The 26,699-nt window shown below is 47.1% G+C and overlaps 2 protein-coding genes and 1 long non-coding RNA gene across 8 annotated transcripts in view; 1 reads left to right on the top strand and 2 right to left on the bottom strand.

Moving 5' to 3' along the window:
• The first annotated feature begins 1,727 nt into the window (after nucleotides 1-1,727).
• Nucleotides 1,728-14,620, top strand: OPALIN (oligodendrocytic myelin paranodal and inner loop protein). 3 transcript variants are annotated; one of them, XM_045438387.1, is made up of 6 exons: nucleotides 1,731-2,434; nucleotides 5,119-5,154; nucleotides 9,018-9,053; nucleotides 10,089-10,208; nucleotides 11,578-11,634; nucleotides 14,009-14,620. In XM_045438387.1, exons 1-6 carry the CDS (start codon nucleotides 2,432-2,434, stop codon nucleotides 14,183-14,185), a joined length of 429 nt encoding a protein of 142 aa, XP_045294343.1. In that variant the 5' UTR covers nucleotides 1,731-2,431; the 3' UTR covers nucleotides 14,186-14,620. The 3 variants fall into 3 exon arrangements, with proteins under 3 accessions (XP_045294344.1, XP_045294345.1, XP_045294343.1); XM_045438388.1 differs by lacking the exon at nucleotides 5,119-5,154 and having other exon boundaries at nucleotides 1,728-2,434; XM_045438389.1 differs by lacking the exons at nucleotides 5,119-5,154; nucleotides 9,018-9,053 and having other exon boundaries at nucleotides 1,729-2,434.
• Nucleotides 14,621-15,728: 1,108 nt separating this feature from the next.
• Nucleotides 15,729-26,699, bottom strand: part of DNTT (DNA nucleotidylexotransferase) — a 30,741-nt gene continuing 19,770 nt past the window's right edge. Inside the window, exons 9-11 of one of the 4 annotated variants that reach the window (XM_045438383.1) lie at nucleotides 22,549-22,794; nucleotides 18,293-18,376; nucleotides 15,729-16,152 (exon numbers count right to left, since the gene is read on the bottom strand). In XM_045438383.1, the coding sequence (XP_045294339.1) occupies nucleotides 16,066-16,152; nucleotides 18,293-18,376; nucleotides 22,549-22,794 (417 nt within the window). In that variant the 3' untranslated portion in view covers nucleotides 15,729-16,065. Of the gene's footprint in view, nucleotides 16,153-17,650; nucleotides 18,186-18,292; nucleotides 18,377-22,548; nucleotides 22,795-26,699 lie in introns of those variants that run through there. The other 3 variants (XM_045438384.1, XM_045438380.1, XM_045438381.1) reach the window with 3 other exon arrangements.
• Nucleotides 16,345-16,945, bottom strand: LOC123576882. The gene is made up of 2 exons (XR_006701622.1): nucleotides 16,714-16,945; nucleotides 16,345-16,482 (listed from the first exon to the last, which is right to left on the bottom strand). It is a non-coding gene; the product is annotated as an uncharacterized LOC123576882 (long non-coding RNA).

The raw sequence follows: 26,699 nt of genomic DNA, 5'->3' as shown, positions 1-26,699 counted from the left end.
GGACTTGAACATATGAAAAGGGGGAGCATCTCGGTGGCTTTCTATTCTCAGGTGAATACCCAGTGCCTGGTCAAGAGCAGAGCTCCCTATTGGACCCAGAAAGTCAGGAGCGAAGCTCAAGATGGCTTCAAAGTTGCCGCCTTTCTTGAACCCAAACAGGCTTGAAATCTGACACCAGACTTGTTGCGGAGCCGGGTGCTGTGATGACCGAGCTAGATGTGGTAGACAGACACCATTTGTCCCTCAGCACCTGTCTCTACTTTGCTTGTGTGCCTGAGGACCACGTCTGGCATCTAGAACTGAAGGGCACAGCTCCTATGAAGTGGCCCTGTCTCTCTGGGCACTGGTAGCTCTCTTCCTCTCTTCAGGCCCAGGGGTGGTGATGACACTCTGCAGGTGTAATCCTGGGGCACTGCATTATCCCCCAAGAGGGACCTTTACAAATGGTCCTTTGAATAAGCCCTCTTCAAACAGAGCAAATTGAGTGTCTCATTTCCTGTGATGCAGGGTCATTTTTAGCCCAAAGACAGAGGTTCCATCTAATCGAGGACAGTCTTCTCGGGATGACCAGATGAGGAGACTTTGGGGTATTTTTGGAATTTTGTGGGTCCTATCAGGGAAGGGTCATAAGGAACCATGTTTTTTAAAGCACTCAGATTGGTCTTAATGCAAAATGACTTAAATGCCAAACCGCTCATGCGACTGTCTTGTGCTGCACGTGGAGTGTCAGGGTTTTAGGACCCTTCTGTCTTTGCAGTCACCAGCACTGAAAGGTGCTCATTGTTCTTTGCACTCTGCCAGCCAGTCTCCGGGAAAACACTCCTCTGCTGTAATCCAGACCTCCCGGAGAAGACGATCTTTGTCAACATCACTTAGCTAGTGCTCCTCTCCCCCTTAACCTCTTGAAAGACTTCCACTGCTCTACGACGGAAATCTCACCGAGCCCTGCCATGCTCACCCAATCCGTCCCCTTACTCTTTCTGTCTTTTGTCGTTGTGTCTGTTGTTGTTGTTAAGACATCTTATTCATTCATTCATTCATTCATTCATTCCCAGTATGGTTAACACACAGTGTTATATTAGTTTGAGGAGTACACAATAGTGGTTCTACACATTACTCGATGCTCATCGTGATAAATGTACTCTTAATGCCCCTCACCTATATTACCCACCCCCAGTTTGTTCTCTATATTTAAGATTCTGGGTGTTTTTTGTTTGTTTGTTTGTCTCTTTTTTTCTTTGTTTATTTCTTTTGTTTCGGAAACTCCACCTGTGTAACTCACTGTGTCTTCCTCCTTCTGAGGTCACTCCCCTGGTTTATGTTGCTTCAGGCACACAGACCTCCTTCCAGGCTGTGCCTGCTTCAGCCCCGGGGCTTTGCATATGCTGTTCCTGCTCCCTGGGACCATCTTCTCCTCTTTCACGTGCACCCTAAGGGTCACCTCTCAGGGCCATCTAGAACAACTGTTTACCAGTCACTCCGATCACTTCGTCTGCTCCTTTCCTAGGGGGTCTCCCTTGTTCCGATTGGGGTCTGCCTGCCCTTGCTGGAACATACATTCCTCAAGAGTTGGGGCCTCATTTGTCTTTATCACCAAGGCCCAGAACCATACCCAGAAAACCCCTCGACATACAGAAGCTGTCAAAAAGATTTGTTGAATCATGATGAATGCATTCATTTAAGTGACCAAACGTCTTGGTCATAATTGTGTTGTTTCGTTGGCATGGGACTCCAGCTCTCTCAGTGTTTTAAAGAAGCAAACTCTTAACAAAGAACTCACACAAGATATAAAGCAGTCCATGTCAGCAGCTTCCTCCAGCTCTAGGAAGGTCCCCACTCAACACGTGAGAGCAGAAGGAGGGCAAGGTCAAACTCCCCACCAGGCAGCTCATTGACCAGGGAGTGTGTTCACTGCGGCCCCTCGAACACAGAGCAGGCTCCATCACCGTCACACGGGCATCCTCGGCATTGATGCTGGTGGGGTGCTGACCCCATCGTTGCCGGGACAGCGGTCGACACCGAAGCCTGCAGCAGGGGAGGGTGCGGCCAGCCTCGGCCTGTGTAACCCATTGTTTGTAAAGAGCCACTGGCCGCAGAAGCCACCAAGCTCTCAAGCCAGCCGTGGGTTCTTTGCTGAGGAATGAGCCTGGAAAGTAAGAGAGAAAATGAAAACAAGGAGGGAGGCTGACCCAGGCCATACACGGTGACCATGAAGCAGGACGCCATCTCCCCGACGGGTGGGCGGAGGACTCGGCTACTCCCCTAGCCATACAAGGCTTGGCCAGAGCTCTCACGGGGCCACACCCCTTGTGTCACCCTTGCCCTCCCAGCTGGGTGCTCCTACAGATGTGAGACACAAGCCAGTAACACCAGCAAGAAAGGAGCTTGCCGAGGGCGGCGTCTGGAGAAGGTTCTCGGGAGGCTGTCAGAAATGGTGAGTAAGGCTAGCATCTTTTCTCACCCTGCCTTCCTTCCTCACTATAAAAAACAACTCCCAGGCATTTAAAGCTCACATCTCGTACTGCAAACGTGACTCTACTCTGGGTGCTGTGACTTCAAGGGACTTGGTGTTTTACTATTTTCCTATAAGCAAAATACTAATCATTAAATCAATTCTCCTCTAATATTTGCTGATCTCATCTTTCATTTTAATATTAATCTTTTGCCTTTAAACCCCCCCCCCCCCAACACACACACACACACACACACAACAAGGGCGCAAAGCACATGTTTCAGCTAAATTCATTTCCCAGTTGAAGCAGGGGGTGTGATCCCCACCCTTCTCACTTGCTCAGTCTGCCTTCCGTTACGTGATCTGCAACATAGATACTGGCGAGTTGCATTGGAAGCGTTCTGATTTTCTTACTGACTTGTGACACATATTTGGGCGTGACTCAGTCAAAAGAAGTTTGCTAAGTTAGAAGAGGCTTCTGTGGCTCCTTTGTTAAAGAGGTTATTAGAAGGAGCTGAATGCTGGCTTTGGAGTTAGGAAGATCCGTGATCTAACCAGACCCAGACCACTTGCCAGCAACCTATCTTGGTCTCGGTCCCCACACTCACCACGTAGGGACGATGGCCTTCCCCTTATGGGGCGCTTATGCATGCGGTGTCTGACACACAGTGTCCCCTCAATAACAGTGAGTAATTATCCTGTCTCTCCCTCCTTCCCCTCACAAATGCAAACTCATAATGAGTGACACTTGACCGGTGAGCTCCTAATGTGTCTTCATCTGAAAATATTGTATGGTGCTTAGACCAGCAATAGGTGTATTGTGGCAAATCCCTGTACTTGGAATGTTGCTAATCTATGCATGCAATTCCATCCAGTAGGAACTTCCCAAGTGGCTTCCCTGTGCCCTGCTCCATGCTGGCCAGGCCTTAAAGAACGTGACACTGTGTGACTCCCCTCACCCCTACACACCTAGAGTATTTTACAGTTTGGAAGGAGCAGTTACAGATGTTTCCTTTGGGCTTATCCTGCGAGATGGGCAGGGTGAGTTAACATTATCCCTCTTTTAAGGATGCAAAAAATGAGCCTGGGAGAATAGAGTTGCTGGGAGGAAGTGGAGACCAGAGAGTCTGAATCACTTTTCCAAGGTCACACAGTTACTAAGTGGCTGCGTCTGGACTGGAATCCAGATCAGGAGACTCCAAGCCTCAGCCCACCCAGCTGCCTCTCTGAAGGGTACTGTGTCAGATTCTACCCCCCCCCCCCACCCCAAATGTATGTGATGTTTTTCTTTCCACGAGGGCACCGTACTGTGTCTCTACAAAACATGAATGTCTTTCTGGAATTGGCCAAAATCTTCGTCATCCAGATATTGATAAACAGCACATGCAACGGCCCACTTGCTGCCCCCCCCCGTTGCTTCCCCCCAAAGGAAGCTTTGTCTTGGGCCTGCTGACATCAGTACCCAGTATTCACTGATGAGATAAGGCTCTGGGCAGCTGTGTTCAATACCGTGACCACCGAGAGTCCTTGCAGCATCTCTGGGCTTGGTTGGTATTGGCCTGAAGGGCAGTGGTTAGGAGCCTTGAGCAAGAAGACCCCGACCTAAGGTGGCCCAGGTATTCCTCTTGCTCTAACATTGTCCCAGAAGAGTGTCTATCTTGGTCTCGGTAAAGAGCAGTCTGAAAGAGTGGCATTGGCTTGCCCAAGCTGCGGTGACAGAGCATGGGGAGAGGGAGGAGGAAGGAGCCGCTGGAGGCTCTGGGCAGGCTCACGACTTGGCGCCTCAGTGAGCTCACAGTCTTTCAATATGGCTCCACATCTGGGGGAGAGGTGAGGCTGGGTGCTGAGTGAGGGGGCGTGCAGAGGGTTTACCCTCTCCTCTGTTGTCCTGAGTAGCTGCACTTCAGCCCGGAACCTGTGCCTGAGACTCAGCACAAACTAAAGCCTTGTCTTTCTCAGGTTCTGCCTCCTGGGAACGGGGTTAAGGAGCAGGTGTTCTTGCTGGAGCATGACCCTTGTGGGTCTTACTTCCTACCCCCAACAGAAAGTACCAAATGCTTTTAAACTCACACAATTCCCTTGGGGCGCTTGGGTGGCTCAGTCAGTTGAGCATCTGACTCTTGATTTCAGCTCAGGTCATGATCCCAGGGTCTTGGGATCAAGCCCCACCTTGGGCTTTGTGTTGGGCATGGAGCCTACTTGAGATTCTCTCTCTCTCTCTCTCTCTCTCCCTCTGCCCCTTTCCCCTGCTCTCTGTCTCTCTCTCAAGTAAAAAAATAAAAACTCACACAATTCCCTCCCTAAAAGGAGTTCTGGGGAAAAACAATTTTCAATACTTTGCTGAATTTTTAGTACTGTCTTTGCTGCCCTCTGGGTTGGGACCCCTCAGCCAATCACTGGCTGGCCCCTTAATCTGACCTTGGCTGGGGATCTGAGGAGGGGAGAGGGGGGTGAGGTTGACTTGATATTGAGGGAGGAACTCCCGATCCCAGCCTCCTCTGCTCCCTTTCTGTCTTTGGAGACCGAGATTGGGAGCAGAAATTGGGAGGTGACTGAGCCTATGGAATTAGTAAGTTTCCTTGTGACCCACCAGGGTGAGTGATAGTTGGTAGGGGGTCTTGAGCCTGACCATTCCTGGAGCCTTAATATTTCCTTCTCTCCTCCAGAGTTTCTCACTGAACTTCACACTGCCGACCAACACGGTAAGTGCAGCGGGCCCCGGGCACCAGGCAAGTCAGCACATCTGACTGGGGGTGGGGAGGGGGGCAGAGCACATCACACAGAGCTCACGCCAGCGGATAAGTGGCCGGTTGTCAAAGAACTTATGAATAGTTGGGGGGGGGGGGATGCCACTGAGACAAATGTTTTCAATTATAAAAATTATAAATACTTTTTTTTTAGAGAGAGAGAGAGTGTGAGCAGGGGAGAGGGGCAGAGGAAGACAGAGAGAGAGAGAGAAACAGAGAGAGACAGAGAGAGACAGAGAATCTTAAGCAGGCTCCACACTCAGCACAGAGCCTGATGCAGGGCTCGATCCCATGACTCTGGGATCATGGCCTGAGCTCAAATCAGGAATTGGAAGCTCAACCGACTGAGCCACCCGGGCACCCCTAAATAAACATTTTAAAAGGAAAATAGAAAAAAAATCAAAACACCTAAATTCCCATCAGCGGAAAACCTTGGTGCTTCTCCTTCTAGTCCTGTTTGACTTTACATATATTTTGACTTTTGTTGTCTCTGTACCACGCATGATTTTATACAGATTCTGTGATAAAAATTTTCCATCAGCCTTTATAACCGTAACTGAGGATAGTCACATGGTATTCCTTCAAGTGAATTATCTCTTTAATCGGTTAACCACAATTAGGAATAATTTTGTCATAAAAATTGTTATAGCTAAATCCTTGTCTGCATTTCCTTAGTGTATGTTCTAGAAGGGGCATTGTTGAGGCGACGAGAATGAACAGTTTATGGCTCTCGAGTCTGGCCTGTAGTTGCAAGTCACACGGAGATTGTCGGTTGATGATGGTGTATAGTCTCAGCCCATAGCCGCTCTTCTGTCTTCTGTCCTGTTGTGTGGAGATAACGCAGCCAGGGTTGTTTTATGACCAGTGGTGCTGCTATGATGGAGCTGGGCACTTTCCCGGCCCAGATTTTTAGTGGGTTTAGCTGTGCCAAACTTTTCTGATAAGTTACATGGTGATTCAAAGAGAATAAACTGCATTTACCTGATTGGAGGATGCCTAAGCCAGGGTTCATTTAAAAAAAAAATTTTTTTTTAATGTTTATTTATTTTTGAGAGAGAGAGACAGAGCACGAGCGAGGGAGGGGCAGAGAGAGGGGTAGACAGTTCATTTTTTTTTTTAATGTTTATTTATTTTTGAGACAGAGCATGAATGGGGGAGGGTCAGAGAGAGAGGGAGACACAGAATCTGAAACAGGCTCCAGGCTTCGAGCTGTCAGCACAGAGCCCCGCCTGGGGCTTGAACTCATGAACTGTGAGACCGTGACCTGAGCTGAAGTTGGTCGCGTAACCTACTGAGCCATCCAGTTGCCCCGGCCAGTGTTCGTTTTTGCTGTAACTTGGGGGCACAGCCTGGAAAGCAGTGGAAAGGTGCCACCTTGTGACTCACGGCCTGCCTTCTGGTGCCCGCTCCCGGCCGCCCTGAATCTCTGTACCTCACCTCCCCGGACACCCACCCTGCCCTCCTGGCAGAGGCCTGACTTGCTCTGCTCCCTGCTTCAGCCTCTGCCTGTTGTCCTCACACAAACGTCCCTATTCCTTCTTCACCTGTCAAAACCTTGTAATGTGGTCACCGCTGGAACATTCCCCCAGCTGCTTTTTCCCCCAGAGAAATCAGCAGGTGTATAGAGACCCCAGGTTCTGTCTAATCCTGGCTTGGCTTAGCCTATGAAGGTAACTCAGAGAAGCAAGAAGCCATTGCTCAGGGCAGCGGTGGTGAGTGGGGGGTAGGCCGGATGCCTTTATGATGCTAGTCGTCACCTTTTGTAGTACTTTCTTTGTTAGTAGCCCATTTCTCTGAGGACTGTCCCCTCCTCCTATGTAGGGCAAACGATCATCCCGGTTACTCTGGGGCTGTCTGGTTTCAGCACGGATGTCCTACATCCTGGGCAAGTTCTCCAGGTGGTTGGTCATCCTACCCAGCAGTTATATTCTCCTGTATGACCTCCCCTTGTGGTGCGAATGACCCGGAGTGCCGGTGCCCCGGGAGGTAGGGGAGAGGTACACCTGGCTCATCAGAGCCTGTCTGCAGGGGATTTGGAACAGGGCACACACGCAAGTCGGTCTCTGCTGAACAGTACTGGACGGTCAAGTACAAACACCGGGTTGGGGTGCTGCATTTGGTCATGGAAGGCAGTGTAGCACCACGGTTAAGGGCATGGACCCTGGAGCCAGAGCACCTGGCACCCACCACTTAGGGCTGTGTGACCTCACACAAGTGGCTTCACTTCTCTGTGCATCACTCCTCTCATCTGTAAACCGGGAGTCATTATTGTCCTTCTTCACGAGCTGTTGTGAAGAATAAATGAGCCAATACAGGAGAAGTACTTGAACAGGCACTTGGTAAGTTCTCCCTAATTGTGAGCGGGCACAATTAGCAGAGCAGAAAAACCCATCTGGAGACAGAAAGAAGGAAGCAAACAGGCAGAGAGGAGTGCATGTGAAAGGTTAGGATGCCCAGGAGAGATGGAGAGATGGAGAGATCCCACAAGGGATGGCTCCAGTCCCCGGAGAAGCCAGATGCCCGCTGGCCTTTGGCTCCACGCGGCATCCCGGCATCTTTAGAGGTACCTCTTTTTTTTTTTTCTTTTTGCCAAAGCCAGCCCAAGTGAATTTCTAAAATCTAAAGACAGAACATCTTACCTGAAACAATATTGGACTCTTCCACCACTCTGAGAAACAGAACACTTTTGGCAGATAGCAGCATTAAAGTGGTACTGAGGGGCGGGTGGGGGGGGAGTCTGTGTTTAGGTAAAAGTGTAACCATTTAAGTATAAATCCCCCCTCTGATGGGAGCTCTTTGAGAAAGAGACCTGGGCTTGGAATTCAAACACCCAAGTGAGATTCGATTTATAGTTACCCCTGGAACCTTGGGAAAGACCCATCACTTCTCTAAGATCTATTTCATTTTCTGCAAGATAGAGACAGTAAGTAAAAGCCCAGGCCCCAGGGACTCCAGCGTGCTCACTGAGGCTGATGATGAAGTAAATTACAGGTCTGACCAGAACTTTGCCAAATTCAAGGGAAAGACAAAAGCATACACTTCTGGTGCTCACTGGACCCTCATAACAGCCCTAGAGGTAGGTACTAACATCCTTATTTTGTAGATGAAGAAACGAGGCCCCTTCGCCTGAGTTGAGAAATCACCATTTAACTCTGGACACGTGTGAGCCAGGGACGTATGCTTTTAACCTCACAGGGCACAACTTAGTGTAGTTTACGCCGGTTAGTGGCTAACGTGGAACTCTGTCCCTTGAGATTTATTGATCTGGGCAAGACTCTCACCTGAAATATCTCATAAATGGATGAAATCTGGTTCCCCCACTTGAATGGAGCTATGAACTGGTCACATGTATTCACAGAGATTCACAACTTCAGCTATCCCCCAAAGCTATTTGCGTTGTTGCATATTTGAAAACAGGTAAGGCTTCCTTAAAGAAACTTGCGTCCACCAGTATTAATATTTGTTTCCTTTCTAGCAATGGGCACAAGTGGTCCAAAGCCTGAGGGAAAGGCTGTGGGGGCTAGGGACAGAAGAAAGCTTTTTTGAGTTGTAAAATGCTTTATTGCACATCCACAGGGTGAATAAGAAAGACACCCCCAGAATTTCTGAATTCTCTCTCCTTATAGCCAAATTTCATTCCTTCTTACCTAGAAAGCAACCAAGAAAGGTTCTATTTGGCAGTTATTGCCATATGTTATTTTCAATAGAAAGTTTAGCAAAGGGGTAAACTTTAGGCATGATCGCTTAACCTTTGATGGACTGTCTTGTATGATGTGCAGATTTTGTTTCTTTAAGATGTGTGTTCTTTTTTCACACAGACTTCCTCCCCAGTCGTAACAGGTGGGAAAGAAGCAGTAAGTATATCCCTAAATTATGGAGCCTTGGTTTGGTCACTTATAAGAAGGAAATAATAATGTTCCAGCCATTTCCTACCTTTGTTTTAAAGATTAAAGTTCGATACGTCACCAAGCACAGAAGGCGGCTCAACAATTATCCTTATGACCAACTCAGCTTAAAAATGAAGGAGAGCATGCAAAAGTCACAGACAGATTTCACGAAGTGTTAAGCGGGAAAAGCTGGACACGACAGAGTACATACGTTTCATGTGCATCTAGATGGTGCGGGCAAACAAAAGCAAAACTAACGTATGGTGATGGATTTCAGGATAGTGGTTACACATGCTGGGAGTGTGGGGCGGCTTCAGGGCTTCCGGCAATGTTTTGTGTTTTCATCTGGGTGCTGGTTACCTGTGTGAGATCATCATGCGAAAAGTCATCCAGCTATATATTTATGATTTATATAGTTTCCTGTACGTATGTTATATATGAGAGCTGAGCGTTTATAGGGATTCTGCAGATCATCTTTGATATTTCCAGATAATCTATAAATCTGAAAACTTATGTGGATACAAGGATGGCTGTTTCCACTCAGATTGAAGCAAAATGGACATTTGAAAAATTAATTGCTTAACGCATATACTGTAAATGAATTTAAAAATTCACGTCCGAATGATGTGGAATATAACTTTTCACTTTTTGCCACATTGATAGGTTAAAATAGTATCTAATAGCTGTTTTGAATTGTTTCTCAGCTTTTGCTATGTTGATGAGACATCTGTACCCCTGTTCATAGGAATGGCCTGTTCATATCCTTTGCCCATTTTCCTACCTGATTTTCACCCCTTTTCCATCGGTTTAAACCATGTAGATTAAGTCCACGAGTCATTTGTCACGGATGTTGCAAACATTTTTTCACAGTATTTTATTACCCATTGATTTCGTATATGACACTTAGAGGCCATGTGGGGGGTTGCTTTGTTTTATTTTTAATCAGTGGAACTTTCCCTTTATTCTTGGAGGAACTGACTCTGCCCTTCTCTCTTTTGCCAGGACTGTGGGCCTTCTCTTGGGTTAGCAGCCGGCATCCCGTCCCTGGTGGCCACAGCCCTGCTGGTGGCTTTACTGTTTATACTGATTCGCCGAAGAAGCAGCAGCAAGGAGTCCGCCGAGGTGATCAGCAGCTTCTTTGGTTCTAGACGTAGTAGCAGGAATCAGTATTTCAGTGAACTGGCTTTGGGCTGAGGGTGTCAGAATCCAAATCTGTTTTCTGGGGACACGATGGTGAACGTTCCTGTCCCTCCATTTCTATCGCAGACTGAAGATAGTACGCTCCAGGCAGAGCTGACGTGTCACACAACCTTCGCTTCAGGAAATCTGTGGCAACAAGGATGGCATCTGGGGTGGCAAAAAGTGGCAGTGGAGGGGGACGTGTGTTGCCATGGCAAACGCACGTCTGTACCGTGGGTGTGTTCTCTAAAGTCGAGAAACAAAAGGGCACGGGCCTCATAAAGAGAGTGGAAATAATCTCAGGAAAGATAGGAGGTGAACAGGTGCCGACAGGTCTATGGTGAGGACATGTCCACAGGCATGCGGCTCTGTTGCCCTTTGCCCTTTTTCCTACATCTGAGCACACATCAGTCACAAGGGAATCTACCAACTCCACCCCTCCAAATCCCGGATTGCTCTGGAGACCATGCTCAGAAGTCAAAGGACCCCCCCCAGACCACTATCCAAGAAGCTTCCGTGGTTATAATACAACGGTGTCGTGTGGACTCTGGGTTCTAATTCCGTCCTCTATTTATGAACAGTCCTGGTTGTTCTCATATTAATAAACGTTAACGTGAGATAGACAATCGAGGCTCTACCCCGGGCTCTGCCACTTTATGAGTTATATGATCCTGAACAAGAGCTTCCACATTTTCTGTGCCTTGGTTCGCTCTACTCCAAAATAGGGGTCAGAAAAACTGCCCTCCCTATTTTAAGAGGTAGGCAAAGTTGTCAAGATGGACTAGGATCATGGTTGTAAAGATGTGTTGACAAGCTGTAAACTTTAAACATATTAAGACATATTATGGTTGTTGGTGGTGTTGTTAATATTTAAATCATAGCTTCTTCAATGCACTTTAAAATCATCTAGGAGGCTACAAAAATGCCAATCACCAAAACCAATTAAATTAGCACCTCTGGACAATAGAGCTACGGCATGGAGAATTTTAAATATATACTAAGGTAAAGAGAATGGTATAATGAACTCAATTATCAAAACGTGGCCAATCTTGTTTGACCTCTGCTCCCACCCACTTCTCTCCACTGTCAACCTGGGACTCTTTTCGAAGTAACTTACAATGATATTTCTCATTTATGGAATTTTTGAGGGGGTGGTTATTATCTGTTTGCTTACTTTGTTTTGTTTTTAAAGCTTTCTGATGATTCTTATGTGCATGCAGGTTTAAGAACCATTGGTTTTAATCATGGTCAGGGGCGAATGCTGGGATCCTTCATTTATTCTTTCCTTTTAAATGTATTTTTACCAACTTAGGAAAGTGAGAGGCCATGTGAAATTTCAGAAATCTATGACAATCCCAAGATTGCTGAGGTAAGAACTCTTGTTTAAAATCACTGTAGATCATTGATACAGTAAGCAGGCTAAGGGTTTTTAAGCCGTCCACCTACAGGAGAAGTACCGTGTGAGCACGTGTGGAAAAGAGGTGGCCCAGGGAAGCTCAGGCACAAAGGAGGTTCTCACTGTGTGTTTATTGGCTGGACAGGAATTCAGGGTTGATTGAATATTAGAAAGCCAATTTAGGGACACCTGGGTGGCTCAGTTAGGCGTCTAACTCTTGATCTCAGCTCAGGTCATGATCTCACAGTTTGTGACATCGAGCCCTGCGTCGGGCACTGCGCTGACAGCAAGGAGCCTGCGTGGGATTCTCTCTCTCTCTCTCTCTCTCTCTCTCTTTCTCACTCTCTTAGCCCCTCCCCCACTCATGCTCACACACTCTCTCAAAACAAATAAACTTTAAAAAAAGAAAATCAGTATTATTTATTTCACTGACAAATTAAAAGAGAAAAATTGTGTGACCATCTCAACAGAAAACAAATAAGTTAAGCAGCCATTTGTGATGTGAACTCTTAGCCAACTGAAACTAGAATAGGAACTTCTTAACCGGAAAGAAGACATCTTTTTACAAATTTACAGCAAACATCATATCTAAAGGTAAAATATTAATGAATTCTCTTTAAGATTGGAAACAAAACAAGGATGATCTATTCAATACTGAATTCTATTCAGTACTGTGCTTTAGGTCCTAGTCAATGCAGTAGGATAAGAAAAAGAAGTAGAGGGGCGCCTGGGTGGCTCAGTCGGTTGAGCGTCCGACTTCGGCTCAGGTCGTGATCTCGTGGTTCATGAGTTCGAGCCCACGTCGGGCTCTGGTGCTGACAGCTTGGAGCCTGGAGCCTGCTTCAGATTCTGTGTCCCCCTTTCTCTTTTCCCACCCCGGCTTGTGCTCTCTCTCTTTCAAAAATGAATAAACATTAAAAAAAAAAAAGAAGTAGAAGTTAACTTGAGAGGGGGAGATTCTTTCACAATGTGTACATATATCGAATAATTACATCATACTCCTTAAACATCTTACGATTTTGTTTGTCAATTATATCTCAATAAATACTAAAAAAGAAATAGAATAAGGAAGAAAAAGAAGTAGAAATTGTAAGACTGGAAAAGAAGAAACAGAATGTCATTATTTCCAGATGATATGATTATCTACATAGAAAAGCCAAAGTATCTACAGATAAATTATTAGAATTAAGGAAAGACTTTAACAAGTTGCCTGGATATGAGATCAATATACAAAAGCAATTTGCATTTCTAAAAATCATTAACAACCAATGGAAAAAGTAATTTTTAAAAATGCCATTTTGTAGAGGTATTGAAAATATGTAGACTGCTAAGGAACAAATCTAACAAAAACTGGAACCCCTTTATGGGGAATAATAAAACTTCAGTAAAAGGTATTAAATAGGACCTAAATAACGGGAGTTACATACCACGCTTCTGGATAGAAAGACTCAAGAGGTAAAGATGTCAAACAACCTCAAATCAATCTATACGATAAATATGGATTCCAATATAAATCCCAACAGATTTTTTTTACAGGGAACTCAATAAAAGGCTACTAAAATCTGTATGGAAGAAGGCAGGGAAAAAATTTTAAATAGCAATGAATGGACAGAATGAAGAGAAAACAAATAGGAAGATGGTACATTTAAACTCAACCACATCAGTGAGTTCACTAAATGTAAATGGTATAGGGACACCTGGGTGGCTCAGTTGGTTGACTCTTGATTTTGTCCCGGGTCATGATCCCAGGGTCTTGAGATCAAGCCCTTCATTGGGCTCTACACTGAGCATGGAGCCTGCTTGAGATTCTCTGCCGCCCCCCTCTCTCCCTCCCTCCCTCTACCCCTCTCCCCTGCTTACACTCTCTTCCTCTCTCTCTCTAAAAAACAAGATCTGCAAAATATTTTTAAAAATGTAAATAGTCTAAATATCCCAATTAAAAGGCAGAGATATAAAAATCAAAATTTACATCAGATTGAATATAAAAACAAGATCCAACCAAATACTGGCTGGAAAAACTCAATTTAAATATAAAGACACTAATAAATTAAAGGTGAAAGGAATGAAAAAGAAATACCATGCTAACATGAAACAAAAGAGAGTGGAGTGGCCAGAAAAAAACCTGCCAAGGCACTAAACTTGGCAATTATAGGCCTCTCCTCATTTGTTTTCTGTCTCTCAAGGATCACATCCTTTCTTGCCTGATGTCCAGCGTCTTGTAAACTTGTTTTAAATGTTTTTTCGGACTTCTGGTTGTTTCAGGCGGGAGGGTAAATCTGGTTGCTGTTTGGCCAGAAGCAGAGGTCTTTCTTTGCTCTAGTTTTGAAAACCTGTTTGTTTTCTCAAGAATCCTAGGAGGTCACCCACACATGAGAAGAATATTACGGGAGCAGAAGAAGCCCACATATATGTGAGGACTGTAGCAGGAAGTGAGGAACCCATGCATGACACTTACCGTCCTACTGTTGAAACGGAGAGAAGACGGGGATTGTGGTGGCTTATGCCCAGACTGAGTCTGGAATGACGCATTTCAGTCAAGGAGAAGATATGGAGCTGGAACAGAGCTGAAAACCCATGGATTTTTGCTCGGAATGAGGAGAGATGCCAAGCTGCTTCTTAACCTATCTAAATTTCATGTGTAGATCTGGAAAACTTTCAGGTTGGTTTGTCTCTGTAGGTGACAGAGCTAAAGGTTCATTCCAACACTCGGATCTTGTTGTTTAATAAGCAGTGAAGCACCAAGTGAGGTCCAGAAGGAGCCCTTTGATCCTATTCTTGACCTATGCTTTTCTTTTCTTTATGATTTTGGGGAAGGGACTTGATTTCTGTGTGTTTTGCCTTATCTTTTTTCACATCTCTTTTCTCAAAAAAAAAAAAAATCATCAGACCTGGCTTCTGTGGGAAGGTTGGCCAAGGTCAGCATGGTGCAAGTTGGGATATAAATAAAACTTAAATTGGATTATGAGGGGAAGCAGTTTCTTATTTCTGAACATCTCAAGGTAGAAATCCTGTGGAGCCATATGTTCCCTGACTACAGGGGTAGCACATGGTCCCATTTGTGTCTGTGCTCAAAGAGTATTTAAGGAAGGCAATTCTGCAGTAGACTCTCTCTCCCTCTGTGTGTGTGTGTGTGTGTGTGTGTGTGTGTGTTGAGGGCAAATAGGGTGGAGTGAAGGCAAAGGTCGTTCCAGGAGATTAGAAATGAGGGCCATATCCATTTTGTGAGAATGGAGAGAAAGGCTCACGTCCTTGGACTTGCGTGGGGAAAAACTCACTGGCAGGAAGAGAGGGCAAGAGGACTCTGGATGAACACAGGACCAAAGGGATGGGCTAAGCAGCAATTTGCTTGCCATCTGAGGAAAGCCTGAAGACACATCAGCTGGCTCAGGCCAGGACTTCAACATTGCTTCTGTGATGGAGCTTCCAGGAGTCCTGGTTCTGCCATGTGGGGCCATTGCTGGTGAACAGGCAGGGTCTCCTAATGGGAGAGCCTGAGTCCACGGCATCTCAGGATCCATCCACCAATTCCACTGTGATATGCTGTGGAGACATTTCTTTCTCACCCTAGGGCCTCTGATTGCTCAGAAACATGACCCTCTTCTTCAAATAACTAAGAACAGGTTCTACAAACCCAGTTACTGCCAATGCCAACATGTGCTTTCAAAGCTGCCTCCCTTACCTGGGGAGTGTCCCAAGATGAAAAGACCAACAAAGAGTATCTCCCTGAGAAGAAAAGGGCCACTAAGATCCAGAGAGAGACTCAGAGATAGAAAATAGGGGATATATTCTTTTGACGTTTAAGAAGTTGTACTTCTGAATGAAAGCAGTGGGAATACATCTCGTGTGTGGCCTTGTGCTGGGTGCCCAGGGAAGCAGCTCCATGGCTGAGAGAAGGAGCAGACAATGGCTTGAGCAAAGTGAGTTAGTACCCCCTCCTCCAGAAGGGACCCCCTCCTCCAGAATCTTCTCTCCTCAAGATAAATCTTAAACCCTTCACTCTTTCATTTTGTCACATTTTTGTTTAGAATATTTTATAGTGTTTGAGTGAACAAGAAGACTCCACCGTCTTGATTCCTCCTATTTTTATTGCAAATATATAGTATTTCAGCTACACTATGGGCTTTGACGAGCTATGCTGGAAATGAGCCACCAATTACAACAACATTTCTACGGAAAAATGCATTGTGAAATCTAAGCAACAGTCATACAAATGGCCTATTAGACCCTAACCCATTACCAGGTGGCGGTGCCTTATCATGTTTCCAAAACTATTTCTAAAAGCAATCTGCATTTCAATAAGGCTTAAAGAATCTCATATTTTCTTAAGGCATCTTTACTATAATATCAAGCATAATTTATTTAACCCGAAAAAAAAAAAAACTGAAAAAAAGTTGACAAATTTTTTTAGGCATTTCTTTCCCATGGTTCAATGTAATCCAATCCCAGATGTGCAAAAATTTCTTCTTCACTTTCTGCTTTGAGAAATATTTTCTGAAAGCATAAAAAGAAATATGTGCATTCAGATATTTTTAAACATCTCGATCCTGACATAGTGAAAGTTTTACTTTGTAAATTGTCTTGGCAGAGTGGGTTATTACCAAAACATAATTCCCGGCTTCTGAGTATAAAAAATCATCTGAACTGACTTCTTTTTTTTTTTTAAATACTGACTGGCTTCTGTAATTTTATTATTTTCCTGCTCCCAAAACATGGTATCTGATAAATTAACATAATTATGACGGCCTTACATATTTAGCTAAAGGCATTTGGTATTTTTCCATGGGTCTGTAGCTCTTAACCACAGTTGTTCATTAGAACCACCTAAAGGGGGGCGCCTGGGTGGCGCAGTCGGTTAAGCGTCCGACTTCAGCCAGGTCACGATCTCGCGGTCCGGGAGTTCGAGCCCCGCGTCAGGCTCTGGGCTGATGGCTCAGAGCCTGGAGCCTGTTTCCGATTCTGTGTCTCCCTCTCTCTCTGCCCCTCCCCCGTTCATGCTCTGTCTCTCTCTGTCCCAAAAATAAATAAACGTTGAAAAAAAAAAAAAAGAACCACCTAAAGCAACTTAACAACAACAACAAAAAAAACCCAAAAAACTTTGAAGCCTGAACGACACCCCAGTTCAATGAAATCAGAATATCAGGAGAGGTCCTGTCACCAGTCTTTGTAAAGGTTCTGGGTAAGTCTCATGGGCAGCCAGAATTATGTACTCCTGCTCCAGGTAACGAGAGGCAATTATAGGATACTTGTATATGTTGGGTTCTCCTTCTGACCTTCCTCACCTGCCCGCCCCCACCCCCACCCCAGGCTCCCACCCCATGATCTCTTTTAGACCAAGCACCACTTCTCCCTCATCCCCTTCTTGCCTATAGCACAGTGTTGGACCCTTAAGACGCACTCAGTTATGTTAAACTATTTAGTATGTGTTAATTTGTAAGCATTCCTATGTTGTGTTATGTGACTCTGCCTCCACTCACATGCTTGACATCTACGGCCCTTTCTTCTGACAGCAGTACCTTGATTTTCCTTTGAGAAACCACTCTTCCCTACTCTCAGTCTGTGAGGATCAGGTGGAGCTAATTCCATCTCCAAGGAGGGCCACACGATCAAAGCCTGGCCAATCAGAGCCATGGTAAAGGGTTAAGGGATGGGCACATGACCCAGGCCTGGCCAATGAACATCAACTAGGACTCTTGCTAGAACTATCAGCAAAGAGGCTCTTCTCTGTTAAGTTGGACGGATGGGAATCATGGGAAAACCATGCCTGAGGTTGAAACCAACACTGAGGAAAACCTGCAATCAGCACCTGGAAACAGACATACCTGAAGTCAGTATTACCCCCAGATGCTTCAGTATATAAGCCAAGTATACTTTTTTTGCTATGCCACCTTGGACTGGGTTTCTGACACCTGTAACTGAGACAGCTCTAACCAAATACAGCGCATTTAGGCTGTGAGCTCTTAGAGGATAAAGATAACTTCTGGTTATTTTATGTCTTATTCTCCTCAGAGCTTAGTTTAATGTCCTTGACCCCTGGGAGAACAGCAGACCTTGGCATGTAGATTTAACAGATGAATATTTAACTCTTCATAATTCATGCAGTAATTTATCCTTTTGCCGAGGCATGAATTTGGATCCTGACCAGTGCCAAGTGTAACACACCAAGTGAGTTACACAGCTGGTGAGGGAGCCTCACTGATTGCTCATCTACATCTCAGGGAAGTTCTGTGGCTCTCCCTCTTGCAGTATGCTCTCATCAATGACCCAAGTGGTCACTCAAAATGCAACTGCCCACGCATTTAAGGGGTACTTGAGTGGTATTTGTGATTTGGGGAATCCTTGGTTTTTTTTGGACTTATTCACTCCAAATACCAAAGATATATCAAACACAATTAATGTTCACGCTGGACTGGTTCTAAAGACCCAACAAGCTCATCATCTTTGAGCCCAAAGCCCTTGAGGTATATTCTGGGCCAGGTGGGGACCGTGCTCCCATCAGGATCTTTCCAGCTGCCCTCAACTGTGATCTGTGGGAACAGGACACTCAGGGCAAACATCAGTTCAGGAAAAGTGCTCAGGAAGCCAGCCATAGGGATGAGGATCAGAGCAGCCCACCTTGGGGAGACAACTCTACCTTGGTCTTGTCGTATAAAGCGTGGTTATCCAGGATCATCTTCCGCTCATGCGTGGCATACCGCCGGAGGTCTCTCTCAAACTGCTGGATGAGATATAATTAAAATAAATTACTATTAAGTTTAGAATGTCTTCAGTATTACGCGTTTAGAGATATCTAAGTCCCTATAATGAAATACCTATTTACCTCCAGTGAACGTTCTGAAAGCAATTTTCTCTCCGAGGGCAAAGCTCTGTGACGGCACATTAGAATGCAAGCTCCTTGAAAACAGGAGCCTGGCTGGCTTGGTTCATAACCATATTCCCTTCTCTAATAGTGCCTGGCACACAGAAGATGGACAGCAAGTGTTTGTTGAGTGAATAAATAAATGCTGTGAGGGTTGTGTCCAGGATAATACCTGGTCCCAAAGCAAATGCTGGATAAAAGTTTTTTTTATTTGGAGTATCATTATGCCAAAAGAAGCTGAGGAGTCAAGAGACCCAAACTCCAGCCTGGATTTTGTCCCTATTTGTGCCTCTTTTGGCAAGCCACCCCGTTTCTCTGAATCTTGACTGGTCAGACAGGAGGATGAAGAAAGTCCGTACATAGGAAGTAGGGTCCCTTCTGGCTCTAACATCCTCTTGGATGAGAGTCTGTAAAACTCACGGTTTGAGCCACCTGTCCCAGAATAGCATGGCCTATGATCGAGGGTGGGCTCTGAGGCTGCAGGGGGTGAAAACTGAAGGCTAAGATAGAGGACAGTGAATAAAGCTGCTGTTGAGTTTAAGCACAGATCTAGAAACGTTGATCTTTCCTCGTGATATGCGGAGGAAAGTATGGGATAATCGCGCCCTCTAGCGGCGAGGAGCCGTGTCCTAGTTTCGGAAAGCCGGCTGAGGCTGGGACCCCTCCCACCACCGCCCGCTGTGTAAGAAAACAGGCTCTCCAAACAGAAGCTTTATTAATGTGGCAGAGGGGGAGCCAGGGTTGTGGACAAATCGGGGTGTAGCAGGTTCTGGGTGCAGTAGCTGCTGGACTGAAAATATGGGAGTGTCGCTTGTCACTATGCCTCCTGCCAGCCCTGGGACATTCTCTTCCCACCCCACTCCCCAGCACTTAGAGCGATGACTGCTCCCAGGGTGTTGGGAAAGGCTGGAGACGATGGGGATGACGGGGGCAGTGAGAGGCTGCCCTTGGCTCCCCAGCTCTATGTGGTGAAAGATATATTCCTGGACTCCTCTGCTGAAACCTGAACGTTTCCCCATAGACTGCAAGAAATGATAATGATGTCTTTTATTTGGAGAGTAACAATATTTACTCAAGTATGTATTGAGCACCTACTGTGTGCCGTGTGTGTCCTGTGTGCTTGGGATACAACAGTGAACATGTCTGCCCTGGTGGGGCTTGCCTTCGAGCAGGGGACACAGACAAGGCACAATAATGGAATAAATAAACCGGACGGTATGAGGAAAGGTAACTGTTGTGTACAGAGCAGGCCTCATTGAGAAGGTAGGGATTTGAGCAAGGAATTGGACCGGGTGTCAGCCAAGTGGACTCTGGGGGGAGAGCCGTCCAGGCAGACGAACAGCTAGCACACAGCCTTAGCATGGAGCGAGCCTGGCCTGTTTAGAGAGAGAGCAGTAGGAGAGGAGTTCAGAGGGATAAGGAGGTGGGAAGATCGAGCAGGGTCTCATGAGCCACGGCAGGACCCCACGTTTACTCTGAGCTCCATGGGGGAGTCTCTGCAAGGTTTTGAGCTGCGGAGGGACCTGATCTGACTTATGTTATAGGGGGATCGCTCAGCTGTACTAGGCGAGGCCAGAAACAGGCAACGACATCCTTCTTAATATTTACGTAGAGCTCACCTTGTGCAGGCACTGGGCTCGCTTCTTGCTTTGTATTAACTTTTTGATCTGCTCTATTACCACTGACATTTAACAGCTTCTGGAAGAGTCTAAAAGACTCTTTAATTACCTCAAAGAAAACAGTTGTTTTTATTAGACTTTTTTAAATGTTTATATTTTTTTAATTTTTAAATTTTTTTGATGTTTATTTTTGGGGTGGGGGGAAGCACGACTGGGGGAGGAGCAGAGAGAGAGAGAGACAGACAGAATCCGAAGCAGGCTCCAGGCTCTGAGCTGTCAGCACAGAGCCTGATGCGGGCCTCGAACCCACGAACTGTGAGATCATGACCTGAGCCAAAGCCAAATGCTTAACTGACTGAGCCACCTGGGCACCCCTCAAGGAGAACAGTTTTATGTACATAGTTGGACTCGAAGTTGTGCTGAGATGAGGGCATTGTCTCATTTAATGCTCATTACAATCCTGTGAGGCGGGGCTGTTGTTAGTCCATTTTTCAGATGAAGAAAGGATGCCCAGAGAGCCTAAGTCATTCACCTGAGGCCACACAACCTATGATAGAGCTGGGACCCAGACTCAGGCACTTTACCCAAGACAGTTTAAAAGCCTTCTGCTTTAAACCCTCTTTAGTTTCTCACAATGACCCTGTGAAATAGGCATGGCAAGGATGATGTCTTATGTTTCAAATGAAGGAAGCCGAACACTGGGCAGGGGCATTGGTACTACAGTCTGACTGTATCATCGGTCACAATCGACCTCAGAAGTTGGCCAACGGGTGCTGCATACAGTTGTGCAAGTTGTGCACTGCGGAACTCTAGAGGGCACCATTCCCTATAGGGGAATGTAGGCCCCAAATTGAGGTGAGATTAAGAGATGACTTGAATTGTCTTGAGAACACTTCCCGGGCCCTGAAATATTTGGGTGAAAAGGTGAAGTCGAATTTTTCACCTACAAAACTTTAGACTAAATCTAATCCTGGTCACCCACCAACAGGTGGAGACAAAACACACCATATTCAGTGGTTGCATAAGTAGGGCGTAAAGATAGTCACACAAGTAGCTACCACATGCTGAGCACGCAGCCTCTCATTTAACCCAAATGGCAACAATAAGAGGTGGGCACCACTATTATCCACAATAGAGATGGGGCGGTGGGGGCTCAAAGAGGTGAACTAGTTTAAAGTCAGTCAGCAAAACGCTGAGTGTTCTATCAGCGCCTGCAGAACCCATAGAAGCAATTTCCAAGAACTCCAAGAGAAGAGACTAAAATGTGCTGAAAACATGCCTGTCTTCAAACAAAACGGGTAAAAGGCCACCGTTTCTGCCAGTGATGCCTAACTGGCCTGATCTTGTATAACTTCGGACTTGTTTTTGGAACTCTCCCCTGTCTCATCAGACTCTGCGCTCCCAAAGATTCTCGTCTGTCAAACAAGCTGCATTTATGATAGATTGTCTCATCAGGTTTTCCAACTTTTATGAATGAAAAATGTCAGCCAACGTTTTTTGATGAGGGTGAGGAATTCTAGGGCCGAGACCCTCTGCTGAAGTAGTTGCAGCCTCAAGCAAAGACACCAGACATTTAACTCAAGGTTGAGGACAACTAATTTGTGTCATGTCGTTCATCCATATAAAACCCTCTAAAGAGTCAAGTAACAGCTAAAGACTCAAGCAACAGCTAGCTGCCTGGGAACACTGATGAAAGCGGGCAACGCTTACTACACCGGGGGTGGTGGGGGGAAGCTCGTGCTAATGAGATTCGAATCCTGGGCACCCTCGCTGTGAATGCAACTGGAGGGGAGGGAGAACCGCCTCTTGGCCAGCACCCATCACGTGCCGGCGTGGCACTGGGGGCTTTGCCGGCTTCATCTCACCCACCCCTGCAGCCCAGGGAGGTGACAGAATCCTTGCCCTCACTTCCTTGGCGGGAAAGCTAAGTCTTCAAGGGCATAGGGAGCTCTGAGACCCCCAGCCAATGAGACGCAGAGCAGAGGCCCATGACAGGTCCCGGAAAAGCCAAACCTGTGTCCTCAGCCACCTTGCTACTTTCTCTGCTTCAGTGGTCCTCCCTCTCCAGCTACATCCGAAATGCCTGCCTGAAATACCTGCCGGGCTTTTTTCGAAAGCAGAAGATTGCTGGGCTCCACCCCCGGAGTTTCTGATTCAGGAGGTCTTGCGGGGGTGGGTGGAGAGTTTGCGTGTCTAACCTGCCCCCAGGTGATCTGATGCTGCCAGCCTGGGACCGCACTGAGAATAACAACTGCTCTAAATTAATCTGTGTCACTGACCTCGTGCAGGTAGAATGCCCAGATTTGGAGGTTTCTGGGCACTCCTCCCTGTCTCCCTGGTCCCACTGCCATTGTCTCTCTCCTGGGCCCCGGTGGACCCAGCCTACTTCTTTTGGATCTGTGTAGCACTTACCCGCGAGCCAGTCCAGCCCAGCAGGGCAAAGGCACGGCGCTCGTAGGGGCACATGACCAGGTCCACACGGATGGCCTTCCAGGTCTTCCCTTCCTGCTGGCTACACTTGCCACTGTCCACTCTCTGATGGTGCAATTTTAAAATCAGAAAGCACTTTTGAAAATGATCTAAAGCATCCACCTTCCTGCTAGGCAACTTTAGCTTTTCAAATGTCGACTCCACAAGGTCGTAGTATAAAAGTAATTCCTGAAAGCAAACAGAAAGACATCAGGAAGAGTCCCCAGTGGACAGGGTCTGCAATTTGATACTGGGCTGTTAATGACTGCTCTTAGCAGAAGCTTTACAGATTTGAGCAGAAGGTGGGCATGTTGTGCCCTTGCCATGCAAGCCCACCCGGTAACCCTGGGAGAGGAAGCCAGGAAGTGGGTGTATTAGCCTATGTAGCAGAGGAACTTAGCAGTCAGAGAGGCCAAGGCCACTTCATGGCAAAGCTGCCCGAGAATCCCTCTCCTTACTTCCGAATCACAAGTCAGGGCTCAGAAACTTGCCTCACCGCTTTGAGAACAAACCAATCATGAACAAAAGCCCTGCTGTTTTTATGCAGTTGCTCTGAGTCAGTGTCCCTCTATATTATATAGATGACCTGGTTTATTTGGCCCGAAGGGTTGTGGCCGGAGGCTCAGCCCCACTTTTGGGCAGGACGAGTCACTACCTCTAGGTTGCATTTTAAGATTGTCCCTGGGTCCGCCTTGGGGACTGGGATACAGTTAGTGACACATATCTCCCCCAGTGATGCCGAGTCAGAACGAGAAGAAGAGATTCGAAGATGTGCTCAGCAACCCTCCAATTTGTCTGCTCCGTGGGAACTCCTCACAGCACAGGGCAGATGTGGGGCAGGGAGAGAAAGAAACGTGTAATCAACTGCTAAATCTTGAGTGACAACTAACAAAGCAAAAAACCTCACAATAATTCAGTCATAGCTCTGCGGGTAGGTGATCTGTTATCAGACATTCCTCAGGTCAGCCGGTCTCCAACTTTGTCATCAGAAGCATTTGGAAAGTTTGTCACAGCAGTTTGTGGGGGCCTCTTCCCAGAGTGATTCAGTGGAAGGAGAAAGGGTGAGGATTTGCATTTCTAGCAAGTTGCCGGGAGATGCTGATGCTGCTGGTCCAGGGACCACACTTTGAGCACTTTGGTTCAGTTAATTTTGTTATTAGGAATGCTCTGCATTCCCTCTGTAGCCCTCCGGGAGATATTGTTCAATTCAACCGGACTTTGATAACTTTTCCTTTTGCTGATCTCAAAAGAGGGAACTCTTGCCCTTCAGCACCCCCCCCACCCCCCCCCCCCCCGCCCAGGAAAGGTATTAGGAAAAACACACACCATCTAAAGGCGGGGGGAGGGGAGCACTGATGTCCAGAAGACCCTTTTGGTGAGAGGCCAAGTGTTGCTCTAGAATAGTCTAATAACCAGCTCAAGAAAACACAATTCTCCTTTTTAATGAAACTTACAAAAATGAGTACAACGTAGCAGACTTTCTTGTAAACTTGAATCATGTACATTTGAAAAGTGAGCTATTAAGATATTAACAAGTCTTTCTCTGAAGTTAAATCTGCAATAACACCCACCTCCTTCCAAAATCCACAAAGCTGTCTTCCTAAAAAGCTGTGTTTACCCTATCGCCACATGGTGGTGACATTGGCTGGTCATAGACAATGGGCCATTTTGTAGGGTTTTGCTTTGGATCTTGCGAGGTGTTTGGGAATGCATGCCTTGAATAAAAAGCTCCTGTCTGCATATTCAGACACCTTCTGCAGCAGGGGCACAGTTCTCAACGCACACACACACAACCCACACAACCCCTGATACTGCCTCCTGCCATCTAGCCTGGGCTGTTTGTGGGACATCTCTATCTTCTCCCGTTTCTTTCCTTGTTGGTCCCCATTTCCCCTTGAGTGACTTCTCTCTTTGAAAACTCCGTCAAAGTTTTGGGCTCTGCCATCGATAAGCACAAGCTGACTAAACTTCCTATCAGCATGTTCTTTTCTTCTTACTGGAAACGAAGGGACTCCTCTTGACCGGGAGGGAGGATCTTCCCCTGTTCCTCCCTCCCTTCCTCCCCTGGGGACTGAGCACTTGACTCTCAGGTACATGACATGGGGTGGGAGAGAAGTGCTTAGCCCTCAGCTTTGCCTCTCACAAAGAAGGAGGCACCATCACCCCACGTTTAGTATCAGGCTCCCCCAACAGAGAGGGAGGGTGGCAAGGCTGGAGGGTGAGGCCCTCCCCCTTTCTGACAGCCAGGATCCATCCACACTTCTGTTTCAATTTCCTCCAACCCCTTCTCAGAAGACTCCACATCCCCTATTCAAAGTCAAGTCTGTTTTGCAGTGGGAGTGAATATGTTCTCTCCTCTAAAGTATTAATATTTTCAGTCTGTCAGCCTTCCAGGAACTGAGGATGTAGCCTGGTGAACAGTGAGCGGCCCCGAGCAAGGTCCCACCCACCAGGGGTCAACCCCACCCTAGCCCAGGGGTGAGCCCCACTCCAGTGAGCCCTCCCCTCTTTGGGTTGAGCTGTGGTGGCCAGGAAGAATTCAGGCTGGCAGGAGTCTTCGAGATGGGGACCTCCACCAAAGATCAGTATTTCCAAGCTCCCTTTCCTCCTTTTCTTTCCACCGACCAAGGGGTCTTCTCCAAGGCTCACGTTTAGTTCACTAGATGGGCAGCTCACACCGACGCCTACGGGCCGTTTGTCGTGCTCACATAACACGTGTGTGCTGTGTGAGTGTGCTCATGCCTGTCCTGCGTGGGATATCATCTGTATAATCTGGAAAATGCGAGCTCTGGTAAGAATGTCAGGGCTGAGGAGCGAGGTAGAAACGGAAGTTACCCCCGAGGACTTCACAGCCAAGGTTGTGGGGGCAGGTCCGGGGCTGCAGGGGTTCAGGCAGAGCTGGGACACCCAACTGCCACTCGGTGTCTCCTCCCTGAGGTCCTGTTTGTCCGCAAGAGGAGCAGGTGCACCTGCTGACTCCTGGGTGCCCTCACCTGGCACGGGGCCCGGCTCTCCGGCAGAGCTCAGTGAGTACTTGTGCAGGAGCCATCACACCGATGGCCACTGGTTATTAAGCGTTTACCATTACCGGGCACAGCATCAAGTGCTTTATCTAATTCTCTCAGTTAATCCTCTCCGTTAATGAAGCGAGACAGCCTTGCTCTCCCTGTTTTATAGACGAGGAAAGATTAAGCAAAGCGGCCCAGGTCATGCAGCCAGTAAGCTGCAGGGTTGTGCTTTTAAAGTCCCAAATAAACCCCCCCCGGGGCTTAATGTCCGCCTCCACCCATGCCTGCCCATCTCTCTGCTTGGAGGCCAGAGGTCTGGTTTCCTCAAACTGAGGAAAGAGGAAAGGAAAGAAGGGTCCTTGTCTCCCTGTCCCACACCACCATCTCCATCTTAGTCTGGAACAGTCTCGGAGCCTGGGGAGCGCGGTGCCTAAACACCAAGGTCAAACAGGCCCACCCTCACAGGGCCCCAGGTCTTGCTGTCCCCACCCAGGCCTTGGCTAGCAGGCCCATGAATTGTGCTGTCTATCCGTGAGAACCGTCCACCTTTCCTGCTTGAGACGAGCCGAGGGGCCCGTGTAGGTGGGGCTGACTCTTCCCTGTCCTGCCTTCCCTTGGCTTGGCCAATGAGGTTCACTCTCAGGGCCCCTGGCAGTCCCGGGGTCCACCCTCCTGAGAAGGACAGAGGGGGCTTGGGATGGCCTCACAGGTGAATGTGGATCTGGTTCCAATGTTGGGTCCGCACTTCTGGTGCCCCTGGCTCCAGGATCGTGTGTTCCCCGCTCTCATTTTCACTTTATCTGAGGTTTCTCTCCCTCTGGCGTATCATGAAGGTTGACCCACACGCAGCAGAGGTTAGATCACTCAGGAAGGATGAAGCTGTGCCAGAAAAACACTAGCCCCAGCATCCTCGCCGGCCAGGCCCACAGGTCCCTGGGGTGGCTCCCTCTGGGCCCTTTGGGAAGTGGAGGTCTCCCTGGAGTGGGGCGCGGGTGGGGCCCTGCAGGCAGCTCTGGCAGCTTCCTCTGCTGGGCAATAGGTAGCCCGAGGCGAGTCTGATCTCCGCAGTGGGTGGAGGCTTCTGAG

The sequence above is a fragment of the Leopardus geoffroyi genome, chromosome D2, assembly GCF_018350155.1.
Source record: "Leopardus geoffroyi isolate Oge1 chromosome D2, O.geoffroyi_Oge1_pat1.0, whole genome shotgun sequence".
NCBI lineage: Eukaryota > Metazoa > Chordata > Mammalia > Carnivora > Felidae > Leopardus > Leopardus geoffroyi.
The sequence above is the reverse complement of the archived record's forward strand: the minus strand, read 5'-3'. Positions and strand labels throughout refer to the sequence as shown.